At 41.8% G+C, this 21,181-nt stretch overlaps 2 protein-coding genes across 2 annotated transcripts; both read left to right on the top strand.

Moving 5' to 3' along the window:
• The first annotated feature begins 9,707 nt into the window (after window positions 1-9,707).
• LOC130743017 (uncharacterized) lies at window positions 9,708-10,109 on the top strand. The gene has a single exon (XM_057595130.1). The coding sequence runs from the start codon at window positions 9,708-9,710 to the stop codon at window positions 10,107-10,109; it is 402 nt and encodes a 133-aa protein (XP_057451113.1).
• Window positions 10,110-13,806: 3,697 nt separating this feature from the next.
• On the top strand, window positions 13,807-20,918 carry LOC130739682 (uncharacterized mitochondrial protein AtMg00810-like). The gene is made up of 2 exons (XM_057592061.1): window positions 13,807-15,135; window positions 15,921-20,918. The coding sequence occupies exon 2, from the start codon at window positions 19,581-19,583 to the stop codon at window positions 20,571-20,573; it is 993 nt and encodes a 330-aa protein (XP_057448044.1). The 5' UTR covers window positions 13,807-15,135; window positions 15,921-19,580; the 3' UTR covers window positions 20,574-20,918.
• Window positions 20,919-21,181: the final 263 nt, after the last annotated feature.

A 21,181-nucleotide genomic window follows, 5' to 3' on the forward strand; every position in this document is an offset into this window, starting at 1 on the left:
AAAACTAATCCTCAAAGGCGAACGGAGAACACGAAGCGATGGAATTTAAGGCAGAGCCTAAAACGGCGATGAAAAACTCGAGAATAAAACCATGCACGAAACAAGTTAAAGGAATACAAAGATGCAATACAATTACCAAAAAAGAAAAGTGCATACAATTATTACGAATATAACTATGTTGCATTAACATTTCTCCCTCATCTTTTCTTCCTCATTTTCAGCAAAGCGCTCGGCGGAATAGCCTAGGGGATCATCTCGACCAACAAGCCCGTGAGGAGTAACTTTCTTGAAAGCTCCCATGTCATCAAGGTTGATTCCTTTGTAGAGATGTTAAACTTGAGCTTTGGCAAGGAAGAAACCACGACCTCGTTCCTCCAAAATTTCAACAGCAGCGCCAGCCACGGACCTAGCCTGAGAAGTCTTGATTTGCGAGTCCCTCTCGGCGAGGGCCCGTTTCTTTTCCTCGAGCTGCAACCTCACGTCGGTGAGAGACTCGTTCGTTTCCCCCAGTTCACAGAGGAGGGACGCGATTTCCCGATCCTTGAGGATGCAAGTGGCCCTGCCGGCGTTGATTGACTCTATCTTTGCGTTCACTCCCTGTCGCAGTTCAAACCAATCCAGCTCCAAATCTTCCATCCTATCTTTACAAGCTGATAAGTCTTCCTCATGGCGGTTCAGCTCTATGCATAAGTTTGCTTGCTTCTTGGTTTGAGCCACCATTTGAGACATCATCTCGTCATACTTGCGGTGCGCTTCCTGCGCCGCTGCCTGGTAGCCTTCAACCTCCTGCTGGAGTCTCTCCATCTCTAGAGAAGAAGCTGAGCCTTGAAACAGTTAGGCGAAGAGACACCCTGCGCATAGAAGGTTGAACAGAGCTTCCTGCACGGCCTGATCAAGGTCGGGAATCTCAGCCACTCTCGCGCTCCCAAAGAAATTGTCAGAGAGGACGAAATCAATAGGAGAAGTCCGCTGGTTTGGAATGGAGCCTGCTTGATCACCAGTGGAAGTGAAATTGGCCTTGAAAGAGGTTTGGCAGGGAGATGGCGGGGTGCGAGGAGCAAGGTCTTCACCCTGTGGGTCTACCGGGCGGGCAAGCAAGGTTTCATCTAGGGTCGCCTCGACTTGAGGAGGCGGGCGATCAGGGGAGAGAACCGCCGAAGGGACTCCTTCCAGAGTTGGCTCGCCGGTAGAAATTCCTCTAGGGCAGGGTGAGGGTTCAGCGTCGCCTAGAGAAGCGTTTTCCTCACCCCCCAAAGCTTGAGGGGAAGCAGCAGCGTCGCCGCCAGTCTTGGATCTTTTCACCTTTTTCTGAGGAGAGGAAGCATCAATACCAGGGCACCCCTTTCGGATTTTTGGATTTCTCTTAAGGGTAAAGGTTGGACGGTATCCTCCGGCGTAGGTTCGGGACCTTTTGGAGAGGGGACGACCTTAGCCACCTCGGCGGAGGGGATGGTGGTAGTGGAGGAAGACCCCCTGACTCTCTTCGCGGGAGGGGCGCCGATTTCGGCGTCAGAACTAGCCGCAATGCGTTTCTGTTTCACTCCCTCGGTGTTAAAGGTGAGAGGAAATTTGGGAGAATCAGCGGCCAAAGCACGTTGCAGCGAGGCTTCGGTGAAATTGAACCCCTCCAAGAGTGAGCGGAGGGAGTCGCTGCGGACAGCCTCCAACAGTTGGGAGCACTCAAGGATGGGGAGTCCGGCGAAAAGGTCGATGGTGGCTTTGTCCTCGCTGCTCAGCGACGAGTCAGTTGGCGGGGGAACATCACAAGGACTCTTTGTCCAGTAAAGGGGAAATAGAACGGATCCATCTCGTCGGGTGAAGGCTTCAGGGTAAGAGGGATGAACTATCACACGAAAATAGCGTCGGCCGGGGCCCTTCTTAACGTTACTCTTATAAAGATAAAAGCGCTGCCGACCTGAGCGGGATTTCAAGGAAATCCATTCGGGAGTTTCCGTCTTCAGGCATTTTAGGTCTACCCCATAAAACTAGAAAAAAGTGTGAGGCTTTTACTTCGAGGTCGATAGCTTCTGATGGAGTTGGCAAGGGGCCACGTTGATTTCCCTCATGACTTGGCAGAGGAACGGGGAAAAGGGTAATTTGATTCCTAACTCAAGGTAGAAATATTCATAGACATAGAAGAAATGTGGTCGTTTAGCCTTTTGTTCAAGCCCACGACACCTCCAGGGGCGACGAATGTCCAAGCCTGGGCCGATGATGAGGGCATCCTCCAAAGACTTCTCACGGCAGAGCCCTGCGGCTTTACGAATTGACTCGGCGATTGACTCGTCAGTAGACAACTCAGAGGTTTGACAAATGGCCGCATGCTTAGGCTCTTCAACTGTGGGCTGGGGAAGATTGATGAAACTTTGTCGCCAAAAGGCATCTTTCTCATCTTCGTTAAGGGGAGTTCCCCCGGCAGGAGGCGTAGCCGCCGGGGCAGAAGTGGGGCACGCTGAGGCAGCACTTCGGGAGGACCTATGGGTACGACGCTTGGGAGTCATTTTTGAGAATGAAGGGAGAAGGCTAACAGGAAATGTTGAGTTGATGACTTTTGGATTTTCGCCGGATGTTCAAGAATGGCGAAAGTGGAGAAGAAAGAAAGTTTTAAAGTAGGAATTAAAAGTCGGTTCGGAAATCGTATCCGTCATGACAAAGGTGGAATGATTACTTGGGAAACGTGGCATTAATCCCGAGAAAGTAAAGGCAATGTGTTTGGCGAAAAGTTGTAACCGTTGATGCTGATTGGTTCAAATTCAAAAAATGTCAGGGTGTGACTTAACGCATTAAATGGAAGGTACCGTAACAGAAGCTTATTTGTTGAAATTCGGGTTGAAAGGGTTCGCTGGGATTCGAAAAGACATTTCAGAAGTGGCAGTTGAGATTCAGTGGATTTGCTGACTTAAAAACTACTTCAGGGCGTAACGCGTGGCGAACGCGCGACACTTGTCAAAGTGTCATGATCCAGGGCACGTGCGCAATGCTGGCAAGGCGAGCAGGTCAAGTGCCATCGTCGTGAGACTGCTTATGGACTCAGTTTGCCCAGGAAAGGGGTGGTGCAGCGAGAAGTTTGGAATATGAAGATTTTTTACTTTATTCTCTCCCGGCCATGTTGGCAATTGTTTTTTCATTTAGTTAAAAACTTTGGGTTTTAGCATTGTTTAGTCTTTTATGGCCCTCGCCTTGGTTTCTTCTGTTTAAAGACACACTTAGCTCTCATACCTCGAGCTTGGTGTCTTGTGTACTTGTGGACTGGGCGAGACCCCGAGGTCCCTCACCCAGGAGACTCAGCCATAGGCGCGGGACATGTTTGAACCTTGGGCCTCTCTCCCCAAGGCCCAACTGGCCCATTTAGACAGATTAAAGGCGCGAAGGCCCAACTCAGCCCCTATAAATAGGAGGGGAATACCAATTGTAAGGGACTCTTGGCTCATTTGGCAATAACAATATTGAAATTCAGTTATATTTTCTCTCTCTAAGCAGTTAAGAGCTCATCTCTCTAAAATCTCCGATCACATTCCACACACTCTTAGCACTATGCCTTGATTCTATGTTCTTGGCGAGAACATCGCATACGTGAATTTTATCTATCATTTAAATTGGGTTGACATGACTGAAATTGTGGTATGGGTTGGCATAATTCTACTTCCTTTACGGTTTGACATCCCATGCTTTCTAACTACGTGGGAACTTGAAACCTGGTAGTTTCATTTTCTGTTTATGCTGGACTCAAGCTTAAATAAAATCATAAGTCTATCTACTACTCATTAGTGACTTCAATTTATGTCTCTAGCTTCTTCTCATGTTAAATTACTTTATTTATGCTTTGTTTCAAGTGTTCTATTGCTGTTTGATTGAATGAATGTTCATGCCTATAAACATTTGGATAAATTACCTGACTGAACTTTTCTTTGTTTTCATGGTGTTGCTGTCAAATTCATCATGAATATTGGAAAGCTGGTCACATACAAGACCCCTGAGGATCTGGAACTGCGATATGCGATATCACGCCTACAAGGGTTCAATCAATTTACCATACGAGGCGGACAAGGAGAAGAATCAAAAGAGGGTGAGGTATGTTACGATCTGGGCAATCTGGTTTGATCATTAACATGGCCGTCATGGACCAGGTTCATCATGAATTTCGAGAAGCTAGTCGCACTTGAAGAGCGCTTAAAATCCGGAGCTGAGATTTTCCGCCTGGTTTGAATAATTTGCTCTTACAATTTGCTGATTCACTAATATGCTTGGACTGGTTTTATCGCAATCAAACATGTGGGAATATGCTATGCCAAACATGCCATAAGTATCTGCCGGAAATTCTTTCATAAAAAGTTTATGGTCATTTACTTCAATTGATAAATTGCAAGCGCATTTCTGAAATCCATTTGATTTTCCAATTTATTGAATGACTTGCGCACTGAACATCTCGGATCTCTAAACCCACCATGTGTTTTCTATATTTATATTTTCATATTTTCACTTAATTATAATATTGCAGATGTAAAGTTATAGCTGCTCTCTATGAGTGTCTAAAACTTCAGCATTCAGGAATAAAAAGCCAAGTTATTGGGGCTTATGTGTTATCTGCTTTTCATTTCTCATTGTGCCATCTATTCAATTGGGGTACCCATTTTTCTCTTTTATTATATCTGGAAAATGCAATGAATCTGAAATGGAAATAGAGCTTTAGGTATATGAACTTTTCTAGTTTTTGATCTGATTTCAATGCTTTAAATTTGATCATATTAACACAAGGGTTGAAATCTATGAATGATACCTGAAGTTCTGTGTTATATAACTGCTGTAGAAACTTGTTAATTGCCATAGTTCAATATAATTATGTGAATAACATGTGCCATTATGGCACTTTAAAAATCTTGTATCTCAGCTTTCCTCCATTCATCAAGATGGGACTGGTTTGACTATTTTATATTAATGACTATATCGTGAAATTCTGCACTAGATCAAAGTTATGCAACTATGAGCTCCTTGAAATTCAAGATGTGAATGTGAATATCTAATATCATAGTTCCATAGAATTGCGTGAATAAAATATGCCACTATGACACTTTGAAAATTTCATCTCTCACCTCTCCACTTGTTATTAAGCTGAAATGGAACCATCTTACACTTGTTGATTATGGTTACACTTAAACACCATTAAAATTTTGCCATTCACAAAATGCAAATGAATTTGATATTAATATGTTGTCTACAATCTATATTCAAAGATGCAATTGAAAATTCGTTCAAAAGAATGATTTTACAAGTCAATATCTCCAACACTTGCATGATTCTCCATGGCTATATGTTAGGTTGAGAACATGTGATTGCGTCGTTAGAAATGACTCTGTGCAGCGTACGTTGCATCTCCAAACCTGGGCTGGTCCCGCCAGCTATATGTTGGATAGTGGCCACACGGTTCAGCGCACTAGGAGCCGCTTCATGTGACTTGGTTGTTCACATCTCCAAACCTGGGCTGGTCTCGCCGGCTATATGTTGGATAGTGGCCATACGGTTCAGCGAGCTAGGAGCCGCTTCATGTGACTTGGTTGTTCACATCTCCAAAACCTAGGCCGGTCTCGCCTACTATATGTGGGATAGAGATCGCACGGTTCGCGCTTTAAGAGTCGCATTAAGACTTGGGGCACGAATGAAGCGACCCCATAACGAAGTGAAAATAGGCCAAGTGTAAAAGCAAGGTCAACAAACAAGTTATTTGCATCCCGCCACTGTTGCCACTCACAAAACATTTTGTTGTTGGTGCTATTTGAACTTTATTTCCAGATTACATGTTTAGCGAATTAATGATAAGTTTAAAAGTATGACTTTACAAGTCAATATCTTCAATACTCGCATGATTCTCCATGGCTATATGTTGGGCTGAGAACATGTGACTACGTCGTTAGGAACGACACTGTGCAACTGATTTTGGCGGATTGATCTCGTCCTCTTATCATTGTCTTCTTGGAGTAAAGACGCGCTTCGTCTTCATGCTTCAGACTCGGCGTCTTGCGGGCATGTGGACTGATCAGATACTTCCCACATATGATGACCTCTCCAGACATGGGTACATAGGTGGTAGCAAATGTATTTATTAGTCACTTTTGTAGCGGGTTGTATGTTCATTACGCCATTGTTGGCACTTGTATTTATTAGTCGCTTTTATGGCGAGTTGTATGTCTACTACGCCATGTTGGCAACCTATATGCTTTATAGAGGGCACACTTCACTTTCAAAGTCGAGATTAGAATGGTGTACCCTGGAAGGCTAGTTATGGGGGGACACTCGGGGGTATTGGTCGTTGACGCCAGTCGAAGGGTTATCTCCATAACGAGTCGTCTAAGGGCGGCACATGTTCTTTGAGACTTGAGACGGTTAGGACACACTCATGCTTCAGACTCGGCGTCTTGCGGGCATGTGGACATGTCTCGTCCTATGTTGGCGAGTCGGGAACTGATACTAAAGACGCACTTCATCCTTCTGCACAAGGACTCGACGTCTTGCGGGCATGTGGACAGGTCTCGCCAAACAAGATACTTGCGAGACCTTAACGTTAGGACAACGCTGGGCAAGGCGAGTCAACAGAGGAGCTCGTTAGTGTCCAGATAGGCTTAGTTAGGCGTATCAGCTGATACTAAGGCCCAATAGACCATAGACCAGGTCCAAACATAATAGATTTAGATTTAGGGTTCAGCCCCACTATAAAAGGCTAACCCCAATTCATAATAAGGGAGGTTCTCTTTGGCATAACAATAGCTACCAATCCTACCATAAACCCTAGAGAAAGGTCCTCATTGTTCATGTAAGAACAGCGGTAAAAAGTAATTAAAAGAGAACAAAAGAAAAAAAAATCCTATGTTTTCAGATATAATACAAAATTGATATATATAATATATAAAAGCACAAGAGTCTAGAAGTGCAACTCAATACAGATATAATACAAAGAGTACAAAAGAAAAAAAAAGTTCCTATGTTTTCATTATCAATGCACTTATCTCATCCCCACAATTTCCATCGAATGACAACCACATGCATGCCTAAATGTGTAAATCAAATCCGACATCACCACATGCCTACCCTATCTTAATTATTTCTTCTTATTTGAAGTCAACACTACAGTTATGTGACTCATGTTTGGCTGTTTGCTATGGTGCTACCAAATGTCCAAATTGAATACATGGCAACCTCATCTTAATGCCACAGACTCACTTTTTCAAATTTCACTCACACACTCTCTGTGGAAGTCTCAGCCTCTCACTTTTCTGGAGATAATTTGAAGGTTCTCTACCTAGTTGGTAATGCAGAGGTGTGGAATGGTCTGCTAATTCTGTCCTCATGCTTCTGTTTTCGTGTGTCTACTGCAATAGAGTGCTAGCCTCGCTGGTTTGGGATCAAAAGACCTCTTTGTTGGGACCTGTAGCTCCTTTTGTTTCTTGTAGTAGTGGAGTAGAGTGTTTTATGTTGGTATTGTAAATTTGTTTCTCCCCATCTGGTGACGGTTTTGGCCTTGTCTTTGGCCTTTTGTTCTTTTTTCTTTTCCATCTTTTCTTTTGGCTCTCACTCTTGTATATATTCTTCTTAACACTTTTGTGCATATTAATCCAAAAAAAACTCACTCTCTGTCTCGCTCACCGCCTCGCCATCACCCACGCCTCAGTCACATCTCCGCCTCATCCGTGCTGTCCTTACTCACTCAGTCACACCCACACCTCACCTTTTAATTTTGCCCTTTTTTCTTTCTTTTTTTGAGCCCAAAAGATGATCAAGTCCAAAGAAAAAAATTATTTTTTTTGCCAGAGCCTGGGCATAGGCCCAAGCTCGCCAGGCGGTGAATCCGTCCATGATTATAGGCGTTTTGATCCAAAACACCAATATAGCATTTTTAACACATTACGTGTCTGTAGATATTGATGTGTTATCAATTTAATGTCAATGGATCTGAGTTCCTTTGATGTTTATTTGTTCTCAAGAGAGGGGGGTAACTTTGTTTGTATCAGTGTTAAAAAATGAAATGAGCATTAAACTAGCATCTTATTAGAGCATCTTCAATGCAAGATTCTTAATTAGTTCTTATTTTTGAGTTAAGAACTCAGGTTCTGAGTTCTTAATCATTCGAGGTGCTGACATGGGGTTTTTAGTTCTTAAAAATAAGAACTCAGTTCTTATATAAGGAGTTTTACTTTTTGAGTTCTTAGAATAAAAAATTATTTTTTCTCTCTCATCCAAATTACTTTGTTATTTTTTGAGTTTTATTTTATTCCTTTATGAAAATAAAAAGTATAAATAATGTGGTTAGTGGGACCAAATGAATAGTGGTAAGAACTAAGAACTAAGAACTTAGAATAAAAAATTATTTTTTCTCTCTCATCCAAATTACTTTGTTATTTTTTGAGTTTTATTTTATTCCTTTATGAAAATAAAAAGTATAAATAATGTGGTTAGTGGGACCAAATGAATAGTGGTAAGAACTAAGAACTAAGAACTCATGGTAGGGGCAAGACTGCTTGAGAGTTGCTTAAGCACATGCGGCAATACGGGCCCAAATGAATAGTGGTAAGAACTAAGAATTGAGAACTAGCATTAGAGATGCTCTTAGAACCTATCTACTAAAGAAAACACTAAATAAGCTCTAATAAGTGCTACTCGCTATTCTAGAAGTTTGTTGCTAAAGGTTTTAAAATGTCATAGAATAGAATATTCTTGTATTTATTCTTATGTAATTATGCCTATAATTAGGGTTTAGATTTTATTATTAGTCAACAGTGTATTTGTATAAATAGGGTGTTTACCCATCAATATTATTCAGGGAAAATATTTCCTTCATAGTATCATTGAGCAAGTTCAGATCAACTTTTCTGACCTAATTTTCTTTATAAACTTTTTTCTAGTTTTGTTTTTTTTCCTTTCCGCTACGTTATCTTGCTGCAGCCGCTGCACCCTATTGTGCAGCCACCGCCGCCAGCCAAGCCCTGCAGCGCCCACCGTCGCGCCGCCGGCCACGCCTCAGCGCCGCGATCCTTCCCTCGGCGCCGTCGCTCTCTTCCGCGTGCTAAATTGGAGTCGTCTGCGTTTGTTCAAAGGACTAAAGTTGCGCCTCCTCCCGCGACCGCCGCTCCTCCGGCCGCTTCCCACAGCCGCCGCCGCCCGGTCTCCATCCGTTGATCGCCGATCGACGTTCGTGCAGCGCGTCGCATCACTCCTGCTTGCTGTGCTCAACACGGGCGTTTGGAACCCATACCCGACCCGTTTCAGCATTCAAGCAACCCCGGTCCGACCGGCCCAGATCAACTCGGTCTGCAAGTGAACCGAACCAACGGTTCACTCAGGACTAAAAAAAAATTCAATTTTTTTTTGTAGGTTACATGGCTACATCTGCATCTACCCCTGGCTCTCCAAACGGTGCCCCAACCAGTGACACCACCACTACTCTGGTTACCCCACCTGTCCCGCCGGCTAAACCTGATTTTCATCCGGCCCTTGCTGTCTCCAATATAAAAAACAACATTCCTTTCAAACTCGAGATAAAGGATCATTATGGTATGTGGGCTGAATTGTTTGAAGCTCATGCTCACGCCACTCAAGTGCTTCACCACATCATTCCTCAAGCTGGCGCGCACCGATGCTTCCTATGCCCGGTGGGCCACTCTTGACTCTACTGTCCAGTGAATTTATCCCACCTTCTCTTTCGACCTCTCGCCACTGTTATGGAGAAAAGTTCTATTGTTATGGCTACTTGGAACCGTATAGCTTCTATGTTTGAGGATAATCAGAACTCTCGTGCTGTCGCTCTCGACCAGGATTTCATCTCCACTCGCATGGAGGATTTTTCTAATGTTTTAGCCTACTGTCAGCGTCTGAAACATATCTCCGATCAGTTAAGGAATGTTGGTGCCCCAGTCAGTGACCATCGTCTTGTTCTCCAGTTGGTCTCTGGTCTCACTGAGCCTTTTCGTGGTGTTGCCACCCTGATCCGTCAGAGCGAGCTTTTGCCTCCTTTCCTCAAGGTCCGCTCCATGCTGATTCTAGAGGAATCTGGTCTCGCCAAGATGTCAGGCCCGACCTCTCAGACTGCTCTGCACGCCTCTGTCTCCCATCCACGGCTGTAGTCATCAACAATGACCATCTCATATCTTTTACCACCTATAGACTCAGTTTTCACTGGTCCAAAAAGGTCGATATGCAGAAGTTCCAATGGTCTTGAGGTGGAAACAACATTCTTTGCCTTGAAAGAGACTTTTGTAAATTGCCTTTCTAACATGCTTCACAAAGAGTATCTGAAGAGAACTTCAGAGTGGGTAAGCCCCTGATAAGGTCAAGCTTACTAAGTTGAGAAATCTTTCTCATACTGGCATGCCCTAACTGTCTATACCATACCCATTGCTCTTCATTAACAGAAAGAAGGCACTTTACTTTCTGAATTTCCAACTTAGATAGTCTGATCTTATAAATGTTGTTCATCCTCTTGTTGTTAAAAAGAACAGAGCCATCGATCTGACTTACAGCCCTGCAAGACTTTTGATTGAAGATTATATCATAACCCTTGTTAGCTAATTGACTTATAGACAATAAGTTATGATTTAAGCCATCTACCAACAGAACATTATCAATGCACAGACTATTATCAACACCAATAGTACCAGAACCAACAATTTTACCCTTCTCATTGCCACCAAAGCCAACTTCGCCTCCAAGCTTAAGTTTTAGCTCTTGGAACATACGCATTTCTCCCGTCATGTGACGTGAGCATCCACCGTCCAGATACCATGATTGGTGTTTCAGTGGAGCGATCAAGTATATCTGCAACATAGATAATCTTATCCTTAGGTACCCATTTTCTTGGTCCTTTCTTGTTAGCTACCCTAGAGTTCTGATGACCTTGGGTTTCTCAACATGATAATGTAAGGGGATTTGAGCATGACATTTGAGCATAGAATGAGTTCCCTTTTTACGAGAGGGTTTAGCAACTTTAGCAGACAATGATTCAGGCAAAATAGTACAAGAGGGTACAAAATGTTCATACAGAGGTTTGGCCTTAGGCATAGGAGGCTCATTTCTACTAGGTCCAGAATAGCCAATGCCGCACATTCCATTTCTACTTACGCCATAGATCATTGAAGCCATCAAGCTTCTATCTACGCTTTTAGCTAGGAATCTTTGAAAAGATTTTTCATATTTAGATTCATTTTTAATATCAGAGGCATCACAAGCAACAACTTCTTCTAAGATCTGGTTTTTAAGCACAAAGTTAGAGTTTGCTAAAGCATGATTATTTTCTTTTAAACCAGAAATAATTTTATCATGTTCAGCAGAAGTCTTAGAAACAGTAGAAAAATCATTTTTCAACTTTTTATGCTTAGTCAGAAGAGAGTTATATTTATCCATGATATCAGACAAAGCACATTTAAGTTCAGAGGTTGAGAAAGAAGCGAATACCTCATTTTCATCGTCAGAGTCTGGATCTTCCTCTGATGCTGATTCAGAGTTAGTTGCTTCTTTTGACTCTGCTTTCTTGTTCTTGACAATAGCCATGAGTCCTTCAACAACTTCTCCATCAGAGTCAACATCCTCTGACTCTAATTCATCAAAAGTCACCATGAGGCCTTTCTTAGCTTTGAAATGCTTCTTTGGCTTCTTGTCCTTTTTCAGCTTAGGACAATCACTCTTGTAGTGCCCTGATTCTTTGCATTCAAAGCATGTGACTTCCTTTGATGAAGACTTCTTCTGACCAGAAGAAGATTCATTCTTTCCTTTATTCTTTCCAGAGCCTCTGTACTTGCTCTGCCTGTGCTTGCAGATGCGGTTGAGCTTTCTAGAGATCAGGGTTAGCTCATCTTCATCAGAATCTTCAGAGTTTTCTTCAGATTCTTCTTCTTCTGCTTGGAGAGCTTTAGCCTTTTCAGATTTGGATTTTAAGGCTATAGACTTCTTCTTTTGATCCTGATGTTTAGCACGCTTCAGTTCATGACACTTCAGTATGCTTATGAGTTCTTCCAGACTCATTTTATCAACATCTCTTGTGAGCTCCAAGGAAGTTATCAGAGGCATCCAACTTTCAAGAAGGCCTCTAAGAATCCTCATGACATGATCAGCAGTTGTGTAACTCTTGTTGAGAGGTCTAATCCCAGCAATGAGTAACTGAAATCTGGAGAACATGTCCTCAATGGACTCACTGGATTCCATTTGGAAGGATTCATACTTTCTTATCAAGGACAACGCCTTTGACTCCTTCACCTTCTTGTTTCCTTCATGGGTCATCTTCAAGGAATCAAAGATACCCTTAGCATACTCACGATCTGTGATCTTTTGATATTCTTCATAAGAAATAGCACTGAGAAGAATAGTTCTAGCTTTATGATGCAGTGAGTAAAGCTTTTTCTGCTCTGCAGTCATCTCTGTTCTGGAGATCTTCTTGCCATCACCATCAACTGGACGCTCATAGCCATCCACTATAATATCCCAGAGATCTGCATCAAAGCCCAGAAAAAAGCTTTCAATCCTGTCTTTCCAGTACTCAAATCTTTGCCCATCAAACATAGGAGGCTTTGCACTGTAGACATCTTTTTGCGCTTCAATGGTGGCAGCCATTTTAGTTTTTCACACCAGCCCGGATCACTGAACATTGTTAGGTGTGGTAATCATAACTTTCGCTCTGATACCAATTGAAGGTATGAAAAACGATAGAAAGGGGGGGTTTGAATAGTGTTTTAAAACTAAAACTCGACCCACTTGAGATTTAATTAAATATCTTCAACCACCAAAGATAAAAGTGCTAAGATAAGAGTTAGAGGAAAGCACACAAATGATTTTATCCTGGTTCACTTGATAAATCCCTCAAGCTAATCCAGTCCACTCGTTAAGGTGATTTCTTCCTTCTTAGAATGAAGGCAATCCACTAATCAGAGTTTGTTACAACTGCACTTGCTACCTGCAAAGTGACTAACAATACACTGACTTAGCTTGTAAGACCCACATTTTTAGATTAGGATAACTAATTAACTTCCGACTCACACCTTGGTTACAGTGTAAGCGTGAGAGGAAACTTAAACGAGTGTTCACTAATTTTAATGAATTAATGAAGAAGAAAGTTCAAGAAATGACTAAAAATAGTACTATAGTCACGGTAGGTTATAGCACGAGCCATATTCACTTCCGCCTTAGGGCGAAAGCGTTAGTGAAGGGCTAATCCGCTCTTAAAGCACTGTAGAAACGAAATTCAAAAATCATTCAGAGGAATATAAGAATTTCTCTTATTCCTTTCCATGACAAGTGTTTCGACACGAAACCCTGGAATGTACGAACGTCCGATTCTAATTCTCGTAAGTTTGCCGAAACTGAATCCCTGATAGTTCAAGAACCTTAAAATAAACTGTCGATAAAGACTTTTTCTATTCGGAGCTTCAAACGAAGATTCCACACGCGTACTGATTTCTTTCGATGTTTCCAATCTTTCTTCAGAATGAAGTTTCTCCATCCGACGTTAATTGCAAAAAGTAGTTTTACGGCATATTTTATGGCAAACTGCGTTCAAGCCATTTTCTCATTTAAAAAGAACCCAGAGCAAGTATCGACCTTTTATGGAATGATATTTAGCTTAATTGTATAATATGACAACGTCATATTTGTTCTAATTATTAAACAATTATTCTTTAGCTTAATTTCTACTCATTTCTTGGTTCATGGATCATTTTAATTTGTTCAAAGTGATCATAATTTATATTTTACTATTTCATAAAGTTCCTCATAATTTTTAGTATAGTTATATATTCATTACATAATTTTCTCTTAACTTTGTGAGCTAAATTCTTCTGTGTCTAAATCAATTTATACCAGTTTACAAAATATCTTTCCTAAATATCTAAACATCCTTATCCTCCCTCACTCACTCTGTCGACATCTCTCTCTCTCATTACACTTTTTCATTTTCCCTTCCTTCTTCTTCTGCAGACCCATTTCCTACTTCTTCTATATATTATGTTTTCTTCACCTCTTCTTTCTACTTCTTCTATTATTCTCCAAAAGCTGCAGCACACAAACCTTTTCTATTTTCTTCCCACCACCATCGTGCCTCCCTCTCTCTCGATGGAACCAGCCCCATGTCTTCTCATTCCTCTCATCATCAACGTTTTCCTCTCCACCATGGCTGACCCTTTCTTCCTCTTCATGTTCAGCACCCACACATCACCATCCACTTCTCTTCATCATCATCTCATAACAAGCACCCATTCTTTCACCTCATACACCATCACCATTTTCCTCTCCTTTGCTGTCCACGCACACCATGTTTCTTCTTCCTCTATCAACCATGGCAGCACCCCATCATCAACATGTTCTTCTTCTTCTCCAACCATGGAACCATTACCTTCACTTCCTTCCCCCATGAGCAAGCCGTCACCACTCTTCTCTCCATGGATCTGAATCAGGAGCTCTTCTCCTTGGCTGCGGCACCATCATGTCTTCTTCTTCTTTCTTCCTCACGAAGCCACCACCGATGGCCACCCACAACACCATCATGGACGCACCACATGAACCACCACCATGGGTCTCTCTTTCCAGCCGAGAGCACCACCTCCATGGCCACGAAGCAAGCACAGAGAAACGACAAAGGAACCATGAAAGAAAACAGGGGAGAACGACGTTAAAACGCCACCGCCGACATCGCAAACTTCGACCTTCGATTCCGGTGTACTCGAACCTCCGTTCACAGCGAGGTTAGTACCATTGGAACCCTTGCGACGTCCACAACAAAACCCATATTCCGGATCGTCGTTCCGTCGCCGTCGACCACCGCCGCTGCCGCCTTCGAGAGCTCTTTCCGGTCAACTCCGGCGACCGATGGAAAAACGGAGGATACTGCTACGATTCTTGCCGTGAGGAGAGCAAAACCCTATTTTTAATTTCATATTTGGGTCATTTTATTCAACGACCCTGGCGACCACCGTCGACCTTCGGCTGAACTTTCTGGGCAAACCATCGGCTCTTTGGGGAAACGGACAACGCCATTGAGTTTCTGGCCGCGAAAGGATGAAGGTACAACCTTCCTTTGTGTCTTCGGCGACAGTTCATCCGTCAACCCCGTGAGCCGCAACTTTCTTTAGCGACCCTTCGCCGACAAGTTTCCGAAACTTGATTTTCGTAAGCCTTCAACTCTTGTATATATTTTAGCCCAGTTTGTGATTAATGAATAGGCATGAACTACAATACAATAGCTAGGTTGTTAGAATGAAAAAAAAAACTTAGCGGGATTTACGAACTCTTGAACTCTTTCTTAGACGATGTTAATGACTGAATTTGAAGGAGTTTCCTTCATACGAGTTGTAACTCTTTCTGTTAGAAAACTTTTGCCGCTGATTTCATGTGGTTCCGATTTTTGTAGCTCTAGTTATATGCATTTCAGTGAGCACGGGTTAAGCTGTCCGATTTCTCACTAACTGCTATTAATATTTGATTTTTCCCGAATTTTGTCCTTCGAATTTAGACTTGAAAATTTACAGGGATTTAGAAAACATGTTATTTAACCCATGATAAAGATATTAGACTTTTTGGAATGTATTTGACGTATTAAAAAATTAGCCAAAGCTTCTGTACAGTTTATGTTCGTTTGGCAAATTGGCTATTGTAAGTGCAAAGGTTGTTTTGGCAAAAGATGAGAAAACCTTTTATTTTAAAATGATATATTTGGTTTTAAAATCATTTCAGTAAGTCAAAAGCTTTTGAAACAATTTAAATGGCTGTTACTGTTTTGTTGTCATTATGACGACTCGTCTTGATTTTCTGAGATTAATCCTAATGGGTTACATCCATTATAGGGATTAGGTATAGCATACTTTCGCTTCGAGTCAATTGCCTGAAGTTGTAGCTTTAGACCTTGAGTTAGTAGGTTAACTCAAATAGTAATTACGTTATGTGTACTTGTGAAGGGTACGAATAACGGGAGCGCTTGACGACGAAGATAAAGAAAACGAACCGACACGGGAAAGCAAAGATGTGTTGGGATTGGAATTGCAGTTAGTATGGGAATTGGCTAAGGTGAGGGCTACTCACTGAATACTAGATAATGCTTTAGGTGTCGACGAATTCGACTTGATTTATTGTTTATGCACTTGATTGTGATTGACTGGGAAATGTTTTCTGAGGCTTCGGCTAACAATGATGATTGTTTATCGCTGGATTTGTTTTTGAGATTGATTTACATGCTATGTGCTAAATGGTTAATCTAGGATGTGTTGATATTGATTTACATGCTATGTGCTAAATGGTTAATCTAGGATGTGTTGATATATGTGCCATGACTGTTGGATTGTGTTACTTTGATTATGCAATTACACATATATCTGTTGTACGTCAGAGTGAGGATAACGGGCAGTTATGTCACACTTATCATGAGATTTTGGGAAAGTTTGACGGGACGAACGGAGGTTCGGGCCCTTAATAATATTTTAGTGGATCGAGACCTTCTCTGGGAATTACTTAGGATTATGGGATCTCTTAAACTCATAAGATTAGAGACAAACCTAAATGGAAACTATTTTACAAGGAAAATTCATAAGACACTAAACAACCTCTGAACCCTTTGAATAATGATAACAATCTTAGATGAAAGCTTAGGGTTTGTATATTAGCTTTGGAAAATGAGAAGTGTCGCCGAATCCAAGATTTAGGAAAACTAATAAGTTTCTGAGTATTTTATACTCTTTGCACGATGAGCAGTTTATTTATTTGACTATCTAAAGGATAAGTCAGGGGACTATAAGTTTCCAAGTACATTTTTACTCTTTGCTCGCTGAGCAGTTTTTGACCATCGGAATTAGATGAGTCGGATGACTCGAGAAGTTATCACGAGTGATTGCACTCATTTTTATAATTGATTGTCTTTTGTCGCAGAATCGACATTTACCTTAGGGTATTCTTTTTAGAGACAATAAGTTAGCTAGAACACGTGACGATGTGACGAGTGAGGTCGGAGACGTTGTTTGACTAATCAGGTTGCATTCATTCACACATTTCTGGGGTTAATACACGGCGAGAAGTCGGACCTCGATGGATTCCAAAATGGTCCTAAGACCCGGATTTCCATATAAGAACACTACGGTAATTCTTAGTAGCAGACAGAAATGGCAGGCCTTCGGGTATACTGCTGATCTGACTACATTTTGTTTGGTATAAGAAACGCCCGTGCAGAAATGGTCCCACTTTGGCCGGTGCTAGGATTGACTCGATGGTGCCCATCCTTCCGGATTGCATCTTGTTCATCATCATCTCATTCATGCACCATGCATACTGACTTAGTTGCCGAGTGTGATTGTTACTTGTTAATCTTACTTGATACATGTTATTTGTCAGTAATTATCATTTACATTCAATTGGAAGATATACAATTTATAATGCTATCACAAACTTCTAAGCCTAAGTAGCTATCCCTTAAACTTTATCTACTGGGTGTATTATTTAAGTAATTCCTTGAGTTGACCCTCGCACCATCTGTTTGTGTTTTGGCGGACTACGCCCATTGTCACACAACGATAGGTGGTGATGCGAGCAGATGTTATTCCATGTCGAAGAACTATAGAAGACTCGAAGAATAGAGTCGGGTGTAAGGCTAGAGCCTTTTGGGTAAAGAGCTTATCATTGTTGGTTAAAGCTTATAGGATTATTTTATAAGTATTGTTTGAAGTTTTGGGTAGGTTCTGGTGCATTGCTATCTTGCGATTCTCCGATGTGGAAATCGTAGGGAGTGTATCAGATTTATGAGTCATTGCATAATAGATTCCTCGTTGAATCTAATTCTATTCGTTAGGTTTGTAAGTTGGGTTCATCTGTTGTTACTTCCAGGTACTTGCCTTGTTTAAGGCTGGATGTAAATTTATATACAGTTGGGAGTATGCACTTCATGATTTAGAAATACTTTGAAAAGAAAAAAAAAATACTCGCAATTATAAATCTCTTTTAGAAAATATTGCATATTTACTTTAATAGGTTACTAAAGTGACCCCCGGAAATCGGGGTGTTACATAGCTATCACTAAGATTCACTCTCTTAGTCTTCTCTAGGATCTGACCAACCTTGGTCTCCTAAAGGAAAATCAAACAACTGTTTGAAGGTTTGGGTTTACAAAGAAATGCTTCTTAGAAAGCTAATAGTAAACACAATTAATACAATGTGAAGAAAGAATGCTTTTAGAGAATATTTGATTTTCGCGTGAGCTTCTACAAAGTTTCTTCCGAAAAGCATCTTTCATCTTCAGCCTCTTAATATACTCCAAGGAATTAGGTTTGGAAGTTTGCATGGAATGCTACCGTTGGAGGGCAGATCTGGGTTTTCCAGGTTCTGCTGTGACTGAATCAGTTAGGTAAGGTCGTCAGGAATGGTATAATAGCTTTTGTACTTTGGATAGTGACATGACCTTTATCCTTGTTGACTTCTGATTAGAGTGATGCTTCATATTGGAACTTGTGAAGCTTGGTGATCAGAGTCAGAAGGAAGCTTGGATCCTCTGACCTTTGTACCTTCTGCTTCTGGACTCAGAGGAGAAGTACTTAGTCTTTAGAGCCAGCTTACTCTTGGACTTCAGAATCTTCACTACTCAGCTTATGGACCTTCAGAGCTTCTCATCCTTCAGAGCTTCTGATCCTTCAGAGCGTCTGATCCTTTAGAGCGTCTGATCCTTCAGAGCTTCTAGTGAACTGAATCCATATCAGAGCTTTATAATCTTCAGATCTTCTAAAGCTTGATCTACTGTTCAGATTGAACATAGTACGTGCAAAAGCGTTGCAGAGGTTACTCTTAGAGCATTGTGCTTCTGAATTATGTGAAATAAGACCAGAGTCATGGCCTGTCATTAGAACACTCAGAAAACAACGTAAGAGTACCATAATTGTTCATACATAATAGTTAACATGTAATCATCAAAACATAGAGTTGTACTACTAGATCAAAACTTGATCTTACACTTATTTGATCCACCATTGGCAAACTGTGTCATCTCGACCACCTGACCCTCCGGTCCCGCCGTCGAGTCCCACTGACTCTTCGCCTTCCTTATCGGCTCTGTCTCCCCTCCTGCTTCTCCCTCGCCTTTGCCCTTGCCTCTGGTCCCACCTGCACCACCCGTACGGACCATGACTACCCGTAGCATGCACGACATTTCCCAACCTAAAAAGCCTTTTAGCCTTTCGGTCTCTATTGATGACCCGTTCATCTCACCCTTGCCTCGTAACCCAAAACAAGCCTTATCCGATCCTAGTTGGAAGTTCGCTATACAGTCTGAATTTAATGCTCTTATTAGAAATAATATGTGGGAGTTGGTTCCCCGTCCTTTTGATGTTAATGTTATTCGTTGTATGTGGATTTTTCGCCATAAAAAGCAGTCTAATGGTTTGTTTACGCGTGATAAGGCTCGTCTTGTAGGTGATGACAGGTCTTAGATTGCAGGTGTGGATTGTGACGAGACTTTCAGCCCCATGGTGAAACCGGCTACCATACGGACAGTTCTCAGCATTGCTCTCTCCTAATCCTGACCCATTCATCAGTTGGATGTCCAGAATGCCTTTCTGCTTGGTGATCTCCATGAGACTGTCTACATGCATCAGTCATTGGGTTTCCGCGACTCTCAGCACCCGGACTATGTCTGCCGTCTGAAGAAGTCTCTTTATGGTCTGAAACAAACGCCTCGTGCTTGGTATCAACGGTTTGCTGACTATGTTTCCTCTATTGGCCTCCAACACATCAGTTCAGATCATTCCTTTTTTATCTTCCGGTGGGGTACTGACATTGCCTATATTCTGCTATATGTTGATGACATCATCCTCGTTGCTTCATCTCATGATCTCCGCAAATTCTTTATGGAACTTCTTGCATCTGAATTTGCTATGAAGGATCTGGGTCCTCTGAGTTATTTCCCTGGCATCGCTGTCACTCGGCATGCCGGTGGTCTTTTCCTCAGTCAGAGCACTTATGTCAGTGAGATCATTGCCCGCGTTGGCATGGCGTCGTGCAACCCTTTTGCTACTCTGGTTGACACCAAGCAGAAGCTCAGTTCTTCTTCTAGGACTCCTTGTGAGGATGCCACTTTGTATCGGAGTCTTGCTGGGGCCTTACAGTACCTCACATTCACTCGTCCAGACATTTCCTATGATGTTCAGCAGGTGTGCTTACACATGCATGCTCCCCACACCGACTATATGCTTGCTCTCAAGCGCGTCTTACGCTATGTTCGTGGCACTCTGACTTACGGTCTTCACTTGTATCCCTCCCCTATTAAGAAACTTGTTTCTTATACAGATGCTGACTGGGGGGATGTCCTGACACCAGACGCTCTACTTCTGGCTACTGTGTTTTCCTCGGTGACAATCTTATTTCTTGGTCATCTAAGCGGCAACCCACCCTATCTTGCTCTAGTGCTGAAGCTGAATACCGGGGTGTTGCTAATGTTGTCTCCGAGTCTTGTTGGATCCGCATTTTACTTCTGGAGCTTCACTTTCCACTATCTCAGGCAACATTTGTTTACTGTGACAATGTTAGTGCCATCTACCTCTCTGGAAATCCCGTGCACCATCAGCCTACCAAACATATAGAGATGGATATCCACTTTGTTCGGGAAAAGGTCGCGCGTGGCCAGACTCGCGTCCTTCATGTTCCTTCCCGTCATCAGATTGCAGACATATTTACCAAGGGCCTTCCTCGGGTCCTCTTTGATGATTTTCGTTCCAGTATCAGCGTCGGTGAATCTCCCGCTTCGACTGCGGGGGTGTGATAGAATAGAATATTATTGTATTTATTCTTATATAATTATGCCTATAATTAGAGTTTAGATTTTATTATTAGTCAACAGTGTATTTGTATAAATAGGGTGTTTACCCATCAATATTATTCATGGAAAACATTTCCTTCGAAATGTAATTACAAAAAGTTTCAATATGCTCGCTATACAAATTTAACTAGAAATTAAACCTGTGCGTTGCACGGGTTTGTTTTTAAGTTATGTGTCTATTATTTGTAAAAATAATTTATGTAATATGAAATATTATTGAATAGTAGATAGTTAAGAATATGATAAATATATGTAATGTAATTACATTAATAAAGCTCAGTAAAAAATTTATTGTACACTGGTTTTTAATATATTTTTCTTTGGTATAAACATTTGGTACTGGTCACCATTTGTATATACCTACATATTCGA

The sequence above is a fragment of the Lotus japonicus genome, chromosome 1, assembly GCF_012489685.1.
Source record: "Lotus japonicus ecotype B-129 chromosome 1, LjGifu_v1.2".
Taxonomy (NCBI): Eukaryota; Viridiplantae; Streptophyta; class Magnoliopsida; order Fabales; family Fabaceae; genus Lotus; species Lotus japonicus.

Excerpts from the sequence above, each read along its gene's own strand:
- LOC130743017 (XM_057595130.1), top strand. The coding sequence starts at position 9,708 with ATGGAGAAAAGTTCTATTGTTATGGCTACTTGGAACCGTATAGCTTCT.
- LOC130739682 (XM_057592061.1), top strand. The coding sequence starts at position 19,581 with ATGCATCAGTCATTGGGTTTCCGCGACTCTCAGCACCCGGACTATGTC.